Source organism: Ascaphus truei, chromosome 1, assembly GCF_040206685.1.
Source record: "Ascaphus truei isolate aAscTru1 chromosome 1, aAscTru1.hap1, whole genome shotgun sequence".
Lineage (NCBI taxonomy): Eukaryota > Metazoa > Chordata > Amphibia > Anura > Ascaphidae > Ascaphus > Ascaphus truei.
The window spans coordinates 30,424,383-30,441,882 of NC_134483.1; the positions used below are offsets into that span (position 1 = coordinate 30,424,383).

Below are 17,500 nucleotides of genomic sequence, written 5' to 3' on the forward strand. Positions count from 1 at the left end.
TGGTCTTGAGGACTGGGGTTGAGCCCCCCTTGCACTAGTTCTTGACACAGAAAGCCACCTCTGCACTTAAGCTCCATTAAATCAGGAATAATAACGTTGGGCTCTGTAAAATAATAACACGTTATTTTCCCTGTGTTTAAAAACATATCCACAAAGCTAAATATCTGCCCAAACAGCGGCCGTTTATCTCATTAGCATAGGATTAACAGCATCTTAAGTTAGCCCTGCCCTGTGTTCACCTCCAAAAACATGAAAGAGAAAGAGGTCAGTTTGTGCACAGGTAAAAAATAAACCAGACTGCTCAGGCACACTGGGACATGTTTACTGAACTCTGATATTGTCAGTGCAATCTGACGTTATACAAATATGGTGGTTTCGCAGCATCCGTTAAGAATCATCAATGCATATAAAGGACCTGGATTGACATCTCATTTCCATGTGCTATTTGCCTGATTTGCTGCAATTCCCGCTGGAAACTGACAGAAGTCTCACTTTAAGTAGGTAATATACTTCTTATGAGAGCGAGAACAACTTATCTCGCTCTCCCCCAACTCTTCCCCTTTAGGGAAGGGTTAAATAACCTCATGTTAATTCTCTTCGTTAACCTCAATGTCCTTTAGTTGATTAGTGATGTTAGGGGCAACAGTTATTTTGCATATTATTAGCACTAAGGCTGTGGAAATGTAATTCTGCTCTATTTAAAGGAGTAGAATTGGAACTAAAGTTAGGTTATTACTTTTCGGTTCAGTTGAATTATGTATAGCCCCCTGTGTGATGAGCTCACACACTGTCACACTGTCCCCCTGGCTACAAGGGAGAGGAGCCTTTAGAAAGAGGGGCGGCCATGTTGGATCAGATCTGCCCAGACCTGAGTGCTAAGAGGTTCGTCCGACGTCTGCAGGGAGTGCATGTGTGCACGTGGCAGCAGGAGCAGAGAGCAGGTCCAGATGTGGGCAGGAGATCAAGCGCCGCCGGAGGGAACCCTCAACGGCTACAAAAGCACAGCGGTACCGAAGCACCCTTTTCCAAGAACAGGCCTGCAACAGGTTCAGTATAACACGAGATCCCACAGTTTCCCGGCACCATCATATGCCAACCGGCACAGGATTGGGTGGCTACTACACCACTGACACAAACCGGTACGGTGCGGTATTGGGGATTGTGTATTACCCTGTATACTGTGTGTAGTGATCCTCACATCACAAGGCACCAGTCAGTAAGATATAAATAAACTAGTTGTATTACCCATACGGTGCCTGTATACTTCATGCCGTCTGACCGTGGGCCACATGTGGCCCATTAGGTTATCTCAGGCCTCAGCCTCAGCTATAGTTATAAATCTGGGAGCAAAAAGTAGAGGGGTTACATATGGTTTATTTAACAATAATTCGGTCCGATATAAACAGACCTTTATCAAGCAATTGCTGTCCCGTGTCCTATAGCTGCACAGACTATGACCACCATCTGAACGATCAACCAAACGTAATCCATCAGCTACCAATAGGAAGATATTCTTAATGTCAGGCATTGTGTTTTTTAAACCGCAGGGCAAGTTTAACTGGGTATAACATTAAGATCCATTGATGATGTTTAACTGTTTTAATTGTTATGCATCGGCATCATCAACCAATCATTGCCACAACATGCAAAGTAGTTCTGCAACCAATCGTGCTGCCATTGGTTATTAATATATCCATCTTTTTCTAGATTTATTTCAACTATGCAAAGCACAAAAAAAAAAGGACCCGACGTCGTACAAGCCGCACAGGGATATTCTGCTTCTTTGGGACTGCAATGTACTACTTTAAATTGAACTTCAGGCCCCCATAATGCTAAACCGCTTTTAAAAAGGTCAATTTATGCAACTAGCAAACGTACACGGTATATCATTTTTTATATGATTTGGTTCCAGCTATGCAATTCCATGCCATAGGCAAATTGTGTATGCAAAGGAGATAAGCTCACAAGGTTACAAATACATGAGTTATTCATTAAGCTGCCAGCTTGCATATCACCCCGAAAGACACTGCGAGAGAGGAGAGAGAGAGATGGGGAGAGTGGGAGAAAGAGTGGAGACAAAGAGAGTGGCGGGTGAGAGAGCTTGTGTGCTTTCTCTGTCACAAGTCCTATTTTACCTGCGGTACCCGAGATGAGATTTCTGTCAGTTTACGGCAGGTATTGCAGAAACGGTGCGATTCTGGGGCATAGATAATAGATCATTCTTACTGATTGCACTGACACTGTCGTAGTTCATTGAATGGTCCGAATGTGCCTAAAAAAATAACCATCTATTTTCCTAAACTTTGTTCTCTGAGCGGAACACTTTGGTGCTTTTCAACATGTTCCAGCTCTCTTATTTTATTAAGGACCTAAGCATGAAATGCTGAAGAGATTTAGTTCACAGCTTGTGTATCGCGTTCCACCCCTTTATAGCACAGCCCACGTCTCCCCATCTCTGAATACAGCAGACTAGCAAAAGTAACAAATATATATCATTTTGAAACTGAAATAAAAAGGAGACAAGAAGCAAGTCAAAGAAAACTTTAATGGGTCTTCGACTGAGCCACTGATTGAGCCACCTGTGCTGAAGCAGGGATATCCTGAAAGCCTGGTGGCCCTTGAGGACTGGATTTTGCCTCCCCTCATCTAGATAATAAGGCCATTGTTGAAGTATCTTTAAAAAGTAGTGGTACTTCCTGGTGGTACTGTACAGTGGTATGGTGGCTGGTTTAAAGAATCATTGGGGCCATACTCTTATTTGGAAAATATTTGTACAATATTTAGGCTGCAGTCACAGAAAGGGAAAGAATTAAAAATGAAATCCACTTTAAAAAAAAAAATCCAACTGTAGGCGTGTATTGTAGATTAAAAACAAGTGGTACGATTAGTTTACAATTTTTTTAATGTATATTTTTGTATTTGTTATGTATACTTTTATTTGTATATCGCCATTCATGCACCTTTAAGAGCTTGAAATGTGCATTCAAAATAAATGGTGTATTTTCTGCATCATTTTAGGGTTACCATTATGTAATAAATATGGGATTATGGAATGAAGTCTGTAGTACCTGATATAGTTTGTGTTCCCCTTAAACTGGGCAGGGCGTCCTTTTCCTTCAGAACAATAGATAACATTGTTTAACCCTTTCGCTGCAAGAAGGGCCGGCAATTAATTGCAGAGCTAAAGGTGAAGGACTGAGCGCATTAATATCTTCATTTCTTCTCCGCTTGTCCACCCGTTCTCTATAACTATGCTGATTTATGGTGAAGATATTTTAGAATCAGAGAGCAAGGAAAAGTCTTAATTCTGCCGCAAGTTCTCTTTCCAAAGCAGTTTCTTTGATTTTCAACAAAGCAGGCAAAACAGATTGCACCTCACAAACCATTTCCGGTTTGAATCCTGATCCATTCTGTAACCATTCGTTCTAAGCATCTGAAACTCGGGCTTCTACTGTATACAGTACAACAAGACCGCCTCTAGCAATCACATGACATGGAGTGTCATGCTGATGTCATATTCTCAGAGTTCTGCAGAGGTATAGGGCCATAGCAGTGTTTTGCCATAAGGTACCTTGCGGCACTGGAAGACACTTAATAGTTCATTCCAGTCAATGAGTTATAAGTAGGGATGGGCAAAACTGTCACAAAATCCGCCTTGCGGAATTTCCCGAGCTTTCCATTCAAAATCCGTTCCACGGTGTAAAATCCGTCGGCGGATTGTGCCAGTTTCAATCCGTGCAGATTAAGAAATAAAATAAAAAACGCCATTGGATACAACCCGCCGGTGGATTTTACCGATCCATTTCCACGGATTCAGCAATTGGATTCTTAAAACCCACCAGCGGGTGGCGGAGTCTGCGGATTGGACTGTCGGTGCTAAAAAAAAAAAACTGAAAAAGACGACTCGCCATTTTTGAGATTGATTCACGGAAATCCGTGGACCAAAGTAACAGGCCGATCCGTGGCGCATCCAAAACCGCCCCTAAAATGTGCCCATCTCTAGTTATAAGGTGTCTCCCAGAATACTGCTTAGTAAATATGTTTTTTTACATGCATTTTTGGGTAACCGCAATTTTCTTGCCTGCCATCCAATGTGCGCAGTTTTGCCGGTCCTGGCGACCTTTTTGTCCGTGTGCGTTATAATCAGCAATTTAACCCTGTCTCTCCCGGTGGCCCTTCTGACAGCAACAGGGTTAACATCTCTGCTAAATTGGGATTGTTCTATGATATTTGGGTGAGAAAATCTGCGGTTTAAACAAGGATCGATCACATCCTGAGCTGTGTGAGAAGCAGTAGCAGGAACCATGTAGACAGTGGAGAAAGTTGGATAGAGGAAGAAGGCACTGCCCGCCTTTGTCAGATTGCCACTGTTGGAGAACCTGAAACCTTCCGTGGTCCTAGGAGCAGGAATAGTAGCGCGCGTATAGTACTTACATCCATTGTTCTTTTGTAATGCGTATGTTTATGCTTATGAATCGCTTCCATTGCAACTTCTATCTGCAAAGGGAGAGAAAGAAACAGTCTTCCGTTAGGTAATATGAAGGGACAAGTTGTCCCTGAAAGATAGTTTAGGTAGCATAAGATATAAAAAGTCGTCAGACCATCAGACCTGGAGTTTCCGCCTAGTCTTAATGTTTCTTTCCATCCAGAGTCAAAAACATGAGAGGAGTTGGAAAGAATGAGGTGGTTACTTACAAAGCAAAGCGGTCAGCTGTTTTTTGGTTTATTGGGGAGAGGCACTTGGAAATCAAAAATGAAACCTTTGTTTAAAAGGGAATTGCACGGTTTTGTGTGTTACAAACATAATGTTGTTTTTAAGCCATCAGCATTACAAAAGGGCATTTAGATTTTGTCCACATTTAGTAACCGTACTAAGTACCTTAAGGCCCATGCAAGTGAATGAACCCATAAGGCACAGTAAAACTTAATTTAATTATACGCATATGATGCATGCTCTTATCCTTTCCCGTCTGGATTATTGTAGCATTCTGCTAACATGCCTCCCTGCCTCACAACTTTCTCCTTTGTAATCCATCCAAAATTCTGCTGCTAGAATAAGTTCACTTTGTCCCAGAACAGTGTCGGATCACGTCCTCCTCAAATCCCTCTCCTGGGTTCTTATCACGTTCCTGATCACCTACAAAGTTCTCCTTCCTAACTTCAAGGCTCTCCCCTCATCTGCTCATCCTTACAAATTAGCTTCCATTTCTTGCTATGTCCATCTCCTTTCAACCCCTTCCACACTACTCATCTCTCTCACCTTTTAACCTTTTTACCCCACTGCCCCTGACCTGTGAAAGTCCCTCACACTCGGTTTCCGCCAACCACCTTTTATCCACACCTTTAAGTCAAACCTAAAAACAGACCTTCTGCATGAAACATTTCAACAGCCTTGGACTCACGGCTATTGCCCCACTGCTAGAGTCGCATTTACTAACCATTGTGTCCAAGCACTGCCATCTACTGCACTTATTCCCTCACCTGCTGTCTCTGTAAGTCTCCCTACATTCCACTTAGATTGTAAGCTCTCCGGAGCAGGGATCTCCTTTCCGATTGTCTAACTTTGTTTGTTGCACTTAATGTATCATAATTCCCGGAGTTATATTGTCTTTTTTGTAAAGCGCTGCGTACATTGTGGGGACTATATAAATAAAAATACACAGACAGATGTAGCCAAACATACCACCAAAAATGTGAAAGTCCACGGCGCAGGAGACTGTGTCTGCCTTGGTCGTGCTGCGGTGGGAGGGGGGTCCATGCTTCCGAATGGGATCTCCTCCGGTGCCGCGACCACCACGGTTGCATGACGGCAGGTAGCCGCTGCACCGGAGGCAGTTGGTTTAGCTACATTTGTACATACATACGCAGTACATGTACTTTTTATTAAATGATTCCTTTTACAAATATCTCATTATTTTCAAATCATTTTAAATGTTTTTATCTGCAACAGGAACACGAGAGGAAGGGTAAAATACCTATGGATGCTAAAAGTGAAGTGGAATAGATTGGACCTATTTTCTTCCCTTCAGGTCTCCTTCAGCTGATGGTCCTTAATAACGTGCCATGCCTTAACTATTAAGAACAACAATCACGGCCAGGAAGTCATGCTCAGCTTCTGGCATGTACCAGCGGGAGAGGCTCGTTCTCACAGAGACAGAGGCTCGGCTGGGAGAGAGCTGGGGCACCAGAGGCCTCATACCTCTCCCCCCCCCCTCCCCCTCACACACACACAATATAATGGCTACCTATCTTTGGGGTGGTCTATTGTATTTTGTGTGTGGGAGGGGTGTATTATAATTTTCGGGAGAGATGTATTGAATTTTTGGGGAGGGGTGCGTTGTATTTTGGGGGAGGGGGTGTTGTATTGTGTGGGTTGGGGGTAGTGTGTGTGTGTTTGTGTGTAAGTGGGATTAAGGGAGAGGGGGGTCATTAAGTGATAGCAGAGGGGTGAGTGGGAGGGGGGGAGAGTATGTGAGGGGGTGGAAGAGAGAGTTGGGGGAGAGTGAGTGAAGAAGAGAGTGAGGAAGAATGAGAGCCGGGGGGGGGAGTGGGGGAGAGAAATACATGGGGAGAGGAAGCGGCTCGCAAGGAGGTGTGAAAGGGGGGACTTGCAAGTCCGCCGACATGGGTGGGGTTGCCCAGCCGAGACTCCAGTCCTGGTCCCCGGGAAATCTGTCTGTGGCCCTATCAATAAGCAGCCAACTGTACTGTAAAAAAGTTGTTGCATGGATACATTATTTTGCTACTGAATATTTGCAGATCTTAACTGTTTTATTACTGTGTATAACAAAACATCAGCCTTTTGGTATGTCTGTATATAGAGATGTAGTAAGACTGACTGTCCCCAGCGCTGCAGACGAACAAGCGAAAGTCTGCGGCGCTGGAGAGTGTCTGCCACGATGGAGCTCCATGGAGTCCTCCTGGTGTTGATGGGGCACTCCTGTGGTCCTCCTGATGTCTAAGGCCCAACCCCCTATACCTCCATCTTTATACCACCTAGTGACCTCACAGATCACCATAGTTACAGGGGAGCGACTGGGCTTCTCACACATACCCCACCCCTGCTACTGGGCAGAGCAGAGGTGAGCTCCTTCTAGAATAGGGGCAGGGCTTAATCTTCAGTTGGCTGAGTTGCAACAATACCTTAAAGGTCACTGCTTTGCAACAAATCACCTGACATTAACCCCAGGTATACCTTTATTAACCCAAAGGGGGGTTCCCCACACCATTGCCATTAGTTCAGTAATCCTGCATTGATGCTTGTGTACAATGAACCATTCCTTTGTAAAAGGTGTGTATGGAAATCATTATTACTATAGATTGCTATGTAAACCATGTTGCCTTTTTGCTTATCTGTCATAGCGACAAATATAACTTGCTTCCCGTTTTTAATCTATTACCTTGGAAAATATGATCGTGGGGATAACTACACAGTGTGCACACTGGTATTAAGGTATTTACATAGCAGATTATATGTGAAGTTTAATTGCTACCATTTGTTAGAGGCATGTAGCCAAGTGTCATTACCTGGGACAAAGAAAACCACAAATAGCATTGCATTCATCGATCTCTTTGTTCCAGGTGATAAGCTCCTACTGAAAATGAGCATGCTGCGGTGTGAAGAGAAACCTTACGTATTTGCAGCCCCCAATTCAAAACCAACTAATGTAACTGCTTTAATTGTTGAATAAAAGTGTCTGGTAGGGTCACCAATAATCTCTTCAGCAGCCAACTAATAGAAAAGATGTGGCTTCTGCAGGGACAAACTCTTCTGTTAGGTACTGTATAGATGGTTAGAGGGCTGTGGGGAAGAGTTTATGTTGGGTATAGATGGTTAGAGGGTTGTGGGGAAGAGTTTCTGTTGGGTTTAGATGGTTACAGGGCTGTGGGGAAGAGTTTCAGTTGGGTATAGATGGTTAGAGTGCTGTGGGGAAGAGTTTCTGTTGGGAATAGATGGTTAGAGGCCAGTGGGGAAGAGTTTCTGTTGGGTTTAGATGGCTCGAGGGCTGTGGGGAAGAGTTTATGTTGGGTATAGATTGTTAGAGGGCTGTGGGGAAGAGTTTTTGTTGGGTATAGATGGTTAGAGGGCTGTGGGGAAGAGTTTTTGTTGGGTATAGATGGTTAGAGTGCTGTGGGGAAGAGTTTCTGTTGGGAATAGATGGTTAGAGGCCAGTGGGGAAGAGTTTCTGTTGGGTTTAGATGGCTCGAGGGCTGTGGGGAAGAGTTTATGTTGGGTATAGATTGTTAGAGGGCTGTGGGGAAGAGTTTTTGTTGGGTATAGATGGTTAGAGGGCTGCGGGGAAGAGTTTCTGTTGGGTTTAGATGGTTAGAGGGCTGTGGGGAAGAGTAGAAAACCAGCAAAAGGTGGCAACCAAATAAGGATCTACAACTGTAGAGCTGGTCTTCAATTAGAGAGAGCGTTTGGGGACAAGAGTATATTTTGAAGCTTCTTCTGTTCTAGAGCAGGGGTGCTCAACTTTGGTCCTGAAGCTCTCCCCCAACAGGTCAGGTTGTCGGGATATCCCAGGAATCAGTGGCACAGGTGGCTCATTGAGCCACCTGTGCTGAAGCAGGGATATTCTGAAAACCTGAACTGTTGGGGGGGAGGGGGAGGTGCTTGAGGACTGGAGTTGAGCACCCCTGTTCTAGAGCGAGCTGGGATGCGTGAGATTTTTTTTGGAGGGGCGCGGCAGTTACAGAGGCCCCGCGCTAAATTAAATGCCGGGGGACCGCGCGAGGCCTCTGTAACTCACTTACCTTGATTTAGCCGGCTTTGGGCGTTGCTGGGTCAACTGACACTGTGGGGTCATGTGATGTGGCGTCATTTGACTCTGGCACAAAGATAAGGGGGGCGCGTGAGCACTGGGGAGCAGGCAGGGGGCGCAGCACCAAAAGTTTGCGCACCCGTTCTAGAACTCCCCCTTCCATGAAATGCTGCTTCAAAACTATTGATGTCTTTTTCTCACTAGCAGATTTTGCTTCTGTAGCAGACTTCTTCACGGGTGAGGATGTGATGTTTGGATATTTATTTCCCTTTGAGAAACACCGTTTATATGGATACACAGTAGCTATTTGACTGCGATTAGAAGAATGGCGAGGGGCCTGGTATATATATTTTGGAATTGTGCATGGGTAGTTTTTTCTTTGTTTATTTATTTCAGGAGTCAGATTCTGATACTATAGATGGTAAAGTTAGTTTTAAAATATGTTATACGTATAAATGTATAAGTGGATTAAAGGAAGTCATTGATTTTGTGCTGAAAACTACATCTACAATAATAAAAGATCATCTGTGTCTGCCTGTCAGAGCTGGTCAATTAGATAGAGCGTTTGGGGACAAGAGTATATTCTGAAGCTTCTTCGGTTCTAGAGCAGGGATGCTCAACTCTGGTCCTGAAGCTCTCCCCCTACCCCAGCATGTTAGGTTCTCAGGATATCCCAGCAATCAGAGGCCAACACGATGTATTCAAAGACCTGAAACTTTGCATGCATACTAAGGGCACCCTATGGTTGTGCACCTGGAAGTTATTTTTTATTCTGTTTTTTTTAAAACATTTTTCTCTTGTTCCAGCGAGGCAGCTGTATTTTGATCAGTTTCCCATCGTGAGGCTGCTGATTGGCAGGGAGGTATGTTTGGTTACCGCGCTGAACTGGCGGCCTTCTGGACATTCCTTAGGGGGAGTGCGTGGGCCACAGGGGTGGGGGAGTACGAGCGGGAGAGGTGGGGGTGTAAGACAGGGAGGGGGGATGAGGTGGGGTGTAAGTGAGGGAGGGAGAAGTGGGTGGGGGGGTAAGAGTGGGAGGTGGGGGAGTAAGATAGGAAGGTCACTGATGGGGTGTGAGTGTCACTGAGGGAGAAGGTCACTGCGGGAGTGTCCGTGAAGAGGGTGGATGCGACTATAATTTGGGGTTACATTTTAGATCATTCACCGTTACTTTGGATTTAGAGGGCTGTACCGGGGGTCCTTTTCCCTTGCCTCTGCAAGGTTTCGTCCTATCCCCTTGCTGTCCTCAAACTCTAGCCAGGTCGTTCCTCAACAAGTTACTACCCTCTTTAGTTTCTGTCCCGACCCTGTAACTGGATCAGTCGTCATCACAAAACTGTTCTGAGACACTTTTACCAGGAACTTTAACAACTCAACTACTCAGGAATGGTGCCAGCTCTATCGTACCAGGCTCTTCTATGCAGAACTCTTCATTCCTCCCTTTCTTTTATGCATACATTCATTTTAAGGGACATTGACACAGACAGTGACCCTTTGTAGCCAACAGTGGGGAGCTGATTAGCTCTTGTGCCAGGGATAATTAATCGTGGCATATATTATTTCCCACGATTGCTGTCACATATATTATTTCCCACGATTGCTGTTCCATGTCCTCCTAATAAACGTAACCCACAATTATGATTATAGGCTTCGCAGTTACTTTCTCCATATTATAGTTCTGTTGAAGACATAAATCCCCAGAGAAATGGGCTCCATGGGCAGACCCTGCATTTTCTTTCACTATCTGGATTGTACTGTGGACTTCCTCATTTTCATACAGACTCATTAAAAGCAAGTTAATGTTTTGCTTCACCAGAAAGCCAACATCTAATTATTAATTAAAAGCAGAATAAATAATGTGGATAAACATTATCTTACTTTTCAGTAGTTTAGTAGCAGGTACGAGAGCAGTGTGTCTCTACCCAGCTTCCCTTTTGCTTGCAAATTATTTATTTAGAACTTATTTCGACATGAGGAAGTGTTCTTCATCTCGGTAATTCTGATTTCCTCAGCTCTCAGATCAGGCTTATTATATATTCTGAGGCCAGAGTCATGTGTGGTATGAATAGCCCAGATAGCTTCAACTCGGCCCTCTTTCCAAAGGACAACAAGTCCTGTATATTTTCTTCACTTTATTTAGGAAAGCAGCAATAAAAACAGGCACTTGTGGATGAGATGTTTGTGTTGGAAAAGTGTATCTCTGTGGGTGCTTTGTAGTAAGGGCAAGTGAAAAGGATAAGGCCTTGCCAGTAGAGAGTTAAAAGAAGGTACTCACTCAGCAAATGTTGGAAGTAAAAGGAAGTGTGAGGGAATTCTGACTAGCAGGAATAGTCTTGGGACAGACTATCTGGAAGCAAGGCAGAGGGGAGGGCAGACTAGCCCATTCTGAGAGAAATCTCAGAGGTTGCTGTAGCAACTCACTGGCTACCTGCTCACAGGCAGAAAGGGCAACATATAGATACATCACACAGGCACGGTGTGTGTATGTGGAACAAATGCCTGCAGCTGAACTTAAGGAGCTGACAAGCGGAAGGGGGGTCAGGCAAAAATGTGGTTCTTGTTCCATGATATTATAGTTCGAGATTCCGGTTTGTCTGTGGTCTTATTTTCAGTTTTTATACTACCCCTATGTTGCCTTTGTCTCCTACTTGCAGCTTAGCTGCTACAAGAGGTTGAACTTACAGCACATTATCATTTCCGTTTTGTACCGGTTTTAACCAGAAGTGCAAGGTGATGAACCGGTGATGGTTTTCCGGTTAAAACCTAAAACCGGAATCCCTATAGTTTTCTTGAAACCATTCAACTAAATAAAACTAGATAGGGATTAATCACTACTTAACTGACTTTAGAGAATATAAAGCATAAACTTCCTTAACTAGAGTCTGCGGGACTATTCACCAAGATTAGGTAATTATCCTCCCATACTAAGTAAATAATAAACAATTGATAGTTATAATGCTTAGGGCACATTTCCAAACGTCTGCTATGTTAAATTCCTATGGACTTTGGAATGAAAGACCAAGAAATACTGCATATGATCTACAGTACATTGGTCAGTATTTTGTTGCACTGGTTTTGATGGCTGCCTTGGTGCACAGTAGTACAGTATAATAAGCTTATGTAGCGGTCATGTAAAATGCCTACAGTCATCTCTCCTGTTGGCAGTAAGGCCTGGTAAGTGTGGGCATGCCAGCAGTAATTATGGAGGTTTCCCCTCACACCCTGGTGGGGTGCTCTGTGTATGGCTGGGACTGGTCACATGCTCTGACTCCATGGTTAGTGATGTCAGAGATGTGTCAGCCTCAGGAGCTTACATAAGGCACAGCACTGTGTCTAATAGTTTAGTTGCTGTCTAGTTAGTTGTTCTGCAGAGAAAGGAGTTCCAGCTCTTGTCAGAGCTGAGGAAGGAGTTCAAGTTCTATCAGAGTGTCAGTTATGTTATAGTAACTCCATGGGAGGCTGTGTCCAGGGACCTGGCACAGGACAGTGATTCCTGCGGGAATAGTGAATCCCTGATCTGGGTGACATACCTAACTAAAGGGAGCACTGGCGAGATGAGTGGCTGAAGATACTCCTTGTGGAGGGCAGTTGCCCTGCCGTGTCAATAAAGATGAGTTCAGCCAGAAACCCTCTCGTGTATCTATCTGGAATGAGTGTACAGAGAGGAGCACCACCGAGGAGTTCCTCGTCAGGATCATCCCCATGCGGACGCAGGGACCCTGGTGAGGTGGAGGCGCTGCACTGGAACTAGGTGAGACTCAGCACACTACCTCAGCTGCCTGTCTGACGGGTCCTCCCCACACACCATCATGCGGGAGACTCAGGAGTCCTGTAGCCAGCAGGTGCACCATCAGGCATATTCACACTGTAATGGGATCCGGTTAGACCACAGGGGCCAATGTGAGATTGGGTGGGTCAGGCCGGGCCAGAAACACCGTTACATTTGGAGGCGAGCTGCTGAGATCAGATCTGTCATCAGGACAGGCTCTAGCTAGGCACACTGGGAAACAGGGAGAGTGTCTGCTGCCACTTTGTGCTGCGTAGGGACGGACCTAGGGGTGGTCAGGGGGCTGACGGGATATTGTCAGTTCGCAGGGACAACCTAGGGGCCTGAAGGGAGTGAGGGGTCTGGAGCGGGCTATAGCTGACCGAGTCACCTTGAGGCAGTGCTAGTTGGTAGGATGCCAGAAGGGACAGCCTGTTAACTTGGTCAGGAGTCCTGGAGAGGGTCTGCGCTAGGCTGACCAAGACAGGTAGACGCCCCAAGTACTGCATGGCAGAGCCAGCCAGAGTACCTAGCCATTCCAGACACTCACCGTAGGGAGCACAGACTGGGAGGAAGGAGTCACAGCAGACACTGAGAGAGTGAGCCTAGCCTGAGGTAGTGCAACACTGAGTCACACCTAGATAAGGTACACATGTGGTGGTGCATCTGAGCTAATCTTTATTGTACCGGTGTGGTGGCTGCCCCGCAGAGTGGAGCCTCATGTACGACAACTGTTATGAGAGAGTGGAGGATCCGCGTGGCGCGGAGAACGTAAAATGGCGGACAGAGGCTGATGGGGAGGGCACCCGTGGCGTGCAACCCACTGAAGAGCAGACTGTCGCTGAATTGTCCTTAACGAGGCTGCTCTGGAGCGGAGCGAAGGCTATGGCTGCCCCGTTTTTATCCTGTATGGGACAGCGAGGGGCCACCCTTGAAGAGTGTGAGGACATTGCAATAATTGGGGGAGAACCCCGTGAGGAGAGCAAACAGATGGACTTTTTGGGCTCAAAAGTCAACCAAAATGGCGGTTCCCGCTTGCTAGGGAAACCGCATGGGACAGTTACAGAAAAAATGGCTGCTGCAGGACTTGCACAGAGCTGGCCGGGAATGGCGCGAACAGCAGAGCCCCGCCCTGAAGGGGGGCATGGCGCGAAAGCTATGGCTGTGCCGGGATGGACAGTGACTAATTCAGCCCCTGTGCTGAGTCAACCGTTGAGTCTATGGGACCCTCCCCTGATTTCTACCAGGGGGAGTGACTTTCAATTATGGCCTGTGGGGATGCACCCACTGGGCCCAGGGACTGATATCCAGACGGCGCCACTACAAAAAGTAGTTCCGGCCGTGGAGGTGATTTGCAAGCAAAGGTACCTTGTGCAAAAAGCTGCTGCAAGGAGAAGGCGGGAACTAGCCGCGGGAAAAGACTCCAGCTCTGAGGAGGAAATTGGCGCGAAAACGCAGACCGCGCCCACCAGGACTGAGAGAGGTGCGGCCTTAATTAAGGGGCATGATATTCCCCTGTGGGACCCGCCCATTATTGCAACCCCTGGGGGCGGGTTCCAACTCTGTCAGAGAAGGGAGGAGCCGAAGCAGGGAGTGGCGGATCCAGCAACTTCCACCAGTCAGTTGCGAGGAACCACAGAGAAGGAGAGACCTGTACAGGAAGTGACTCCTGTACCAAGAATGGCCTGCTCCTCCACTGTGGGCACTATGGTCTCCACCCAGCCCTACTCAGTGCCCGGCGGGGTGCTGGTGGTGAGGGTGGCCAATACAGAGACGGTGGTCGGGCTCTGCCTACAATGCGGGCTGCCCGGAGGTACTGTGAATACGATGGCACGTTGCCCTCATTGCGGGACTTTGTATCTGTGGCCTATGCCCACGTTCGTCCCAATACAGCCTGCTGACCCCCCGGTGGATGTGACACGGCGCTCTGCTGAGTCCCCGGGCGCGCTGTGGATCAACCGCGCGAGTCCCGGAGACAGGGGACTGGAGCCGGTCAAGTCGGCTGGGTCACTGGCCATTGAGGCGGCTGGATTAAACCCCGCGACAGGGGCAAAGAGACTTTCACCCCGCCCCGAGACCCCTAGGTCGGGGCGAGGGGACTACTCTGATGAGGACCTCCGTGAGCTGGCGGTAGCAAGAACGGAGCGGAAAAGACAGACGGGGAGAACGACGCCCCGTGGGGTGAGTGACCGGACGTCCCCCGCAGATCGGCGATCCGACCGACGGAGTCCCGCCATCCCAGGACCTGGCGGAGATGGGAGAGAGACGCCTACACCCCTGCGGACGGGTAAGCCAAAAAGCCCTATCTCTTACCTGGTCACAACAGACGGCGAAGCGCTGGAAGGGCCGCGCCAGGCCCAACGCGCACGTGGAGGGACGGCATCACTTCCGGTGGCGACGGCGGAGCAACCGGATGTCGTCGTGGAAGAAGAGATCCCGCATGGGGGTCCAACGCGAGATGGCGACGCTTCCGGTTCCGGGGAGGACGTCACTTCCGGTGGCGACGGCGGAACCCAGGAAGGGGAAGCAGCGACGCTTCGGCGATTGGGGGAAGGTCCCCGACCGCTCGTATTGCCCAGAAATCGGAGAGACGATCTCAGGACTGAGGAGGGTGAGACATCATCCTTGGACCAGTCTACGGACAGCCAGGAGCGGGTCGTAACCCCGTGGGGTCCCGTTCCCTGCCCCTATACCCAACCCCATGCCCTAGCTAATGCCCCTACCCCTATCACACGGTCACCGGGTTCACCGCCCAGCTTGGAACTTGTGGACATACCTTTGGGGGGGGAGGAAAAACGGACTGGGGAGAGGCAGCTCAGTGGAGCTACGGAAGGTGATTCACGGGGAGGAGGGGAATTGAGGGTGGCGGATACAGCACCCCAACCGGCAGTAAAGGCTCCGGGGTCCTCGAGGTGGTTCAACTCGCGATCCACAAGGTCGTCAGGGGTATTTTCATTTGATGACGACCGGGAACCAGGGCCTAATCCCTTTAAGGAGACCCGGTGGTGGGCTCCACTATTTGAGGGGTACTCCGCATGGATGGACCGTACTCAGTTCCTCATCCGGCGGGAGGACGTGGTAGACTTCTGGTGGAAAGAGGGAGAGTTTACACCCGAGCAGAGGGACAGGGAACTACAGAAGAGGTGGTTCCAGCTGGAGCGTAGAGACATAGCGCCCATGGGTCCCGACACACTGTCAGATCCAGTAGATTCTGATGAGCCCCTATCATGGGTGTTACCTGGGAGGGCAGGTAATGCTGATCTGACCAGGGTCAGTAGGGCGGAGAGGGCTATAATAGTCAAATATAAAAAATCCCATGGGTTGGAGTATCCCTATGTTCCGGAGCCCCTGATGGATGAAATTGAGGACAATAGGGAAACGTGGCTCCAAGAAACTATAGAGCTGTATTTAGCCAATAGGGGGAGCGACATTGTAGGTAAAAAGGCGGAAGAAAGAATAGACACCCTGATGCGAGTGTGGAGCATAGGGAGAAATGTTCACAAACATAGGGTGACCTATGTGCAAGAGAGAGGATCACCTAGGCATTATTATGTTACGGTCCTGGATATGGGTAACCGGGAAGTGAGGAAACCTGACCCAGATCACTATTATTAAGGGGGTACTGAGACATTACGCGGGTTCGTGGCTGCTGGTCGGGGCGGGCTTGGCGGATGACTGTATTCATATGTACTGTATTATGAGGAAATTTGTGTGATGTTAATTATGTTTTCCGTTACAGTGCTTCCTGGAAAGAGGTATACAAATTTAGGTCCCAGCGAGGACGATGGGATTCACCAGGGGGAGAATGTAGCGGTCATGTAAAATGCCTACAGTCATCTCTCCTGTTGGCAGTAAGGCCTGGTAAGTGTGGGCATGCCAGCAGTAATTATGGAGGTTTCCCCTCACACCCTGGTGGGGTGCTCTGTGTATGGCTGGGACTGGTCACATGCTCTGACTCCATGGTTAGTGATGTCAGAGATGTGTCAGCCTCAGGAGCTTACATAAGGCACAGCACTGTGTCTAATAGTTTAGTTGCTGTCTAGTTAGTTGTTCTGCAGAGAAAGGAGTTCCAGCTCTTGTCAGAGCTGAGGAAGGAGTTCAAGTTCTATCAGAGTGTCAGTTATGTTATAGTAACTCCATGGGAGGCTGTGTCCAGGGACCTGGCACAGGACAGTGATTCCTGCGGGAATAGTGAATCCCTGATCTGGGTGACATACCTAACTAAAGGGAGCACTGGCGAGATGAGTGGCTGAAGATACTCCTTGTGGAGGGCAGTTGCCCTGCCGTGTCAATAAAGATGAGTTCAGCCAGAAACCCTCTCGTGTATCTATCTGGAATGAGTGTACAGAGAGGAGCACCACCGAGGAGTTCCTCGTCAGGATCATCCCCATGCGGACGCAGGGACCCTGGTGAGGTGGAGGCGCTGCACTGGAACTAGGTGAGACTCAGCACACTACCTCAGCTGCCTGTCTGACGGGTCCTCCCCACACACCATCATGCGGGAGACTCAGGAGTCCTGTAGCCAGCAGGTGCACCATCAGGCATATTCACACTGTAATGGGGTCCGGTTAGACCACAGGGGCCAATGTGAGATTGGGTGGGTCAGGCCGGGCCAGAAACACCGTTACACTTATTTGAGAGCGAGCTGCACTTGCTCCTCTTGCAGTAAATACAAAGCTGTTTTCAAACCTGTTAACCATTGTAGACATAATCAAAGCCCTGATATTATGTTTGCAATCCAATTGCTATTGTTTTTGACCTTTGTTTTCCATTACATCTTGTGGTGTGAAGGCCATTCATTGGCGGTTTTGTGACATAAAATCAGGTATGACAGATATTTTACAGAACTTTTGGAGCCACTGCAATTCTATTCTGTAAACAAATGAATGAAAGTTGTGTACCTTATAATCTCATCTATGAAGAACCCTAGTGTTGGTCTTCAAAAAAGTATTACAAGCCACAAGTAATC

The 17,500-nt window shown here is 47.5% G+C and overlaps 1 protein-coding gene across 1 annotated transcript in view; it reads right to left on the reverse strand.

Annotated features, from left to right (window-relative positions):
- The window catches only part of PSTPIP2 (proline-serine-threonine phosphatase interacting protein 2), a 92,729-nt gene that overhangs the window by 14,795 nt on the left and 60,434 nt on the right, over positions 1-17,500 (reverse strand). Inside the window, exon 6 of the mRNA XM_075594383.1 lies at positions 4,366-4,497. Within this exon, the coding sequence (XP_075450498.1) occupies positions 4,366-4,497 (132 nt within the window). The remainder of the gene's footprint in view (positions 1-4,365; positions 4,498-17,500) is intronic.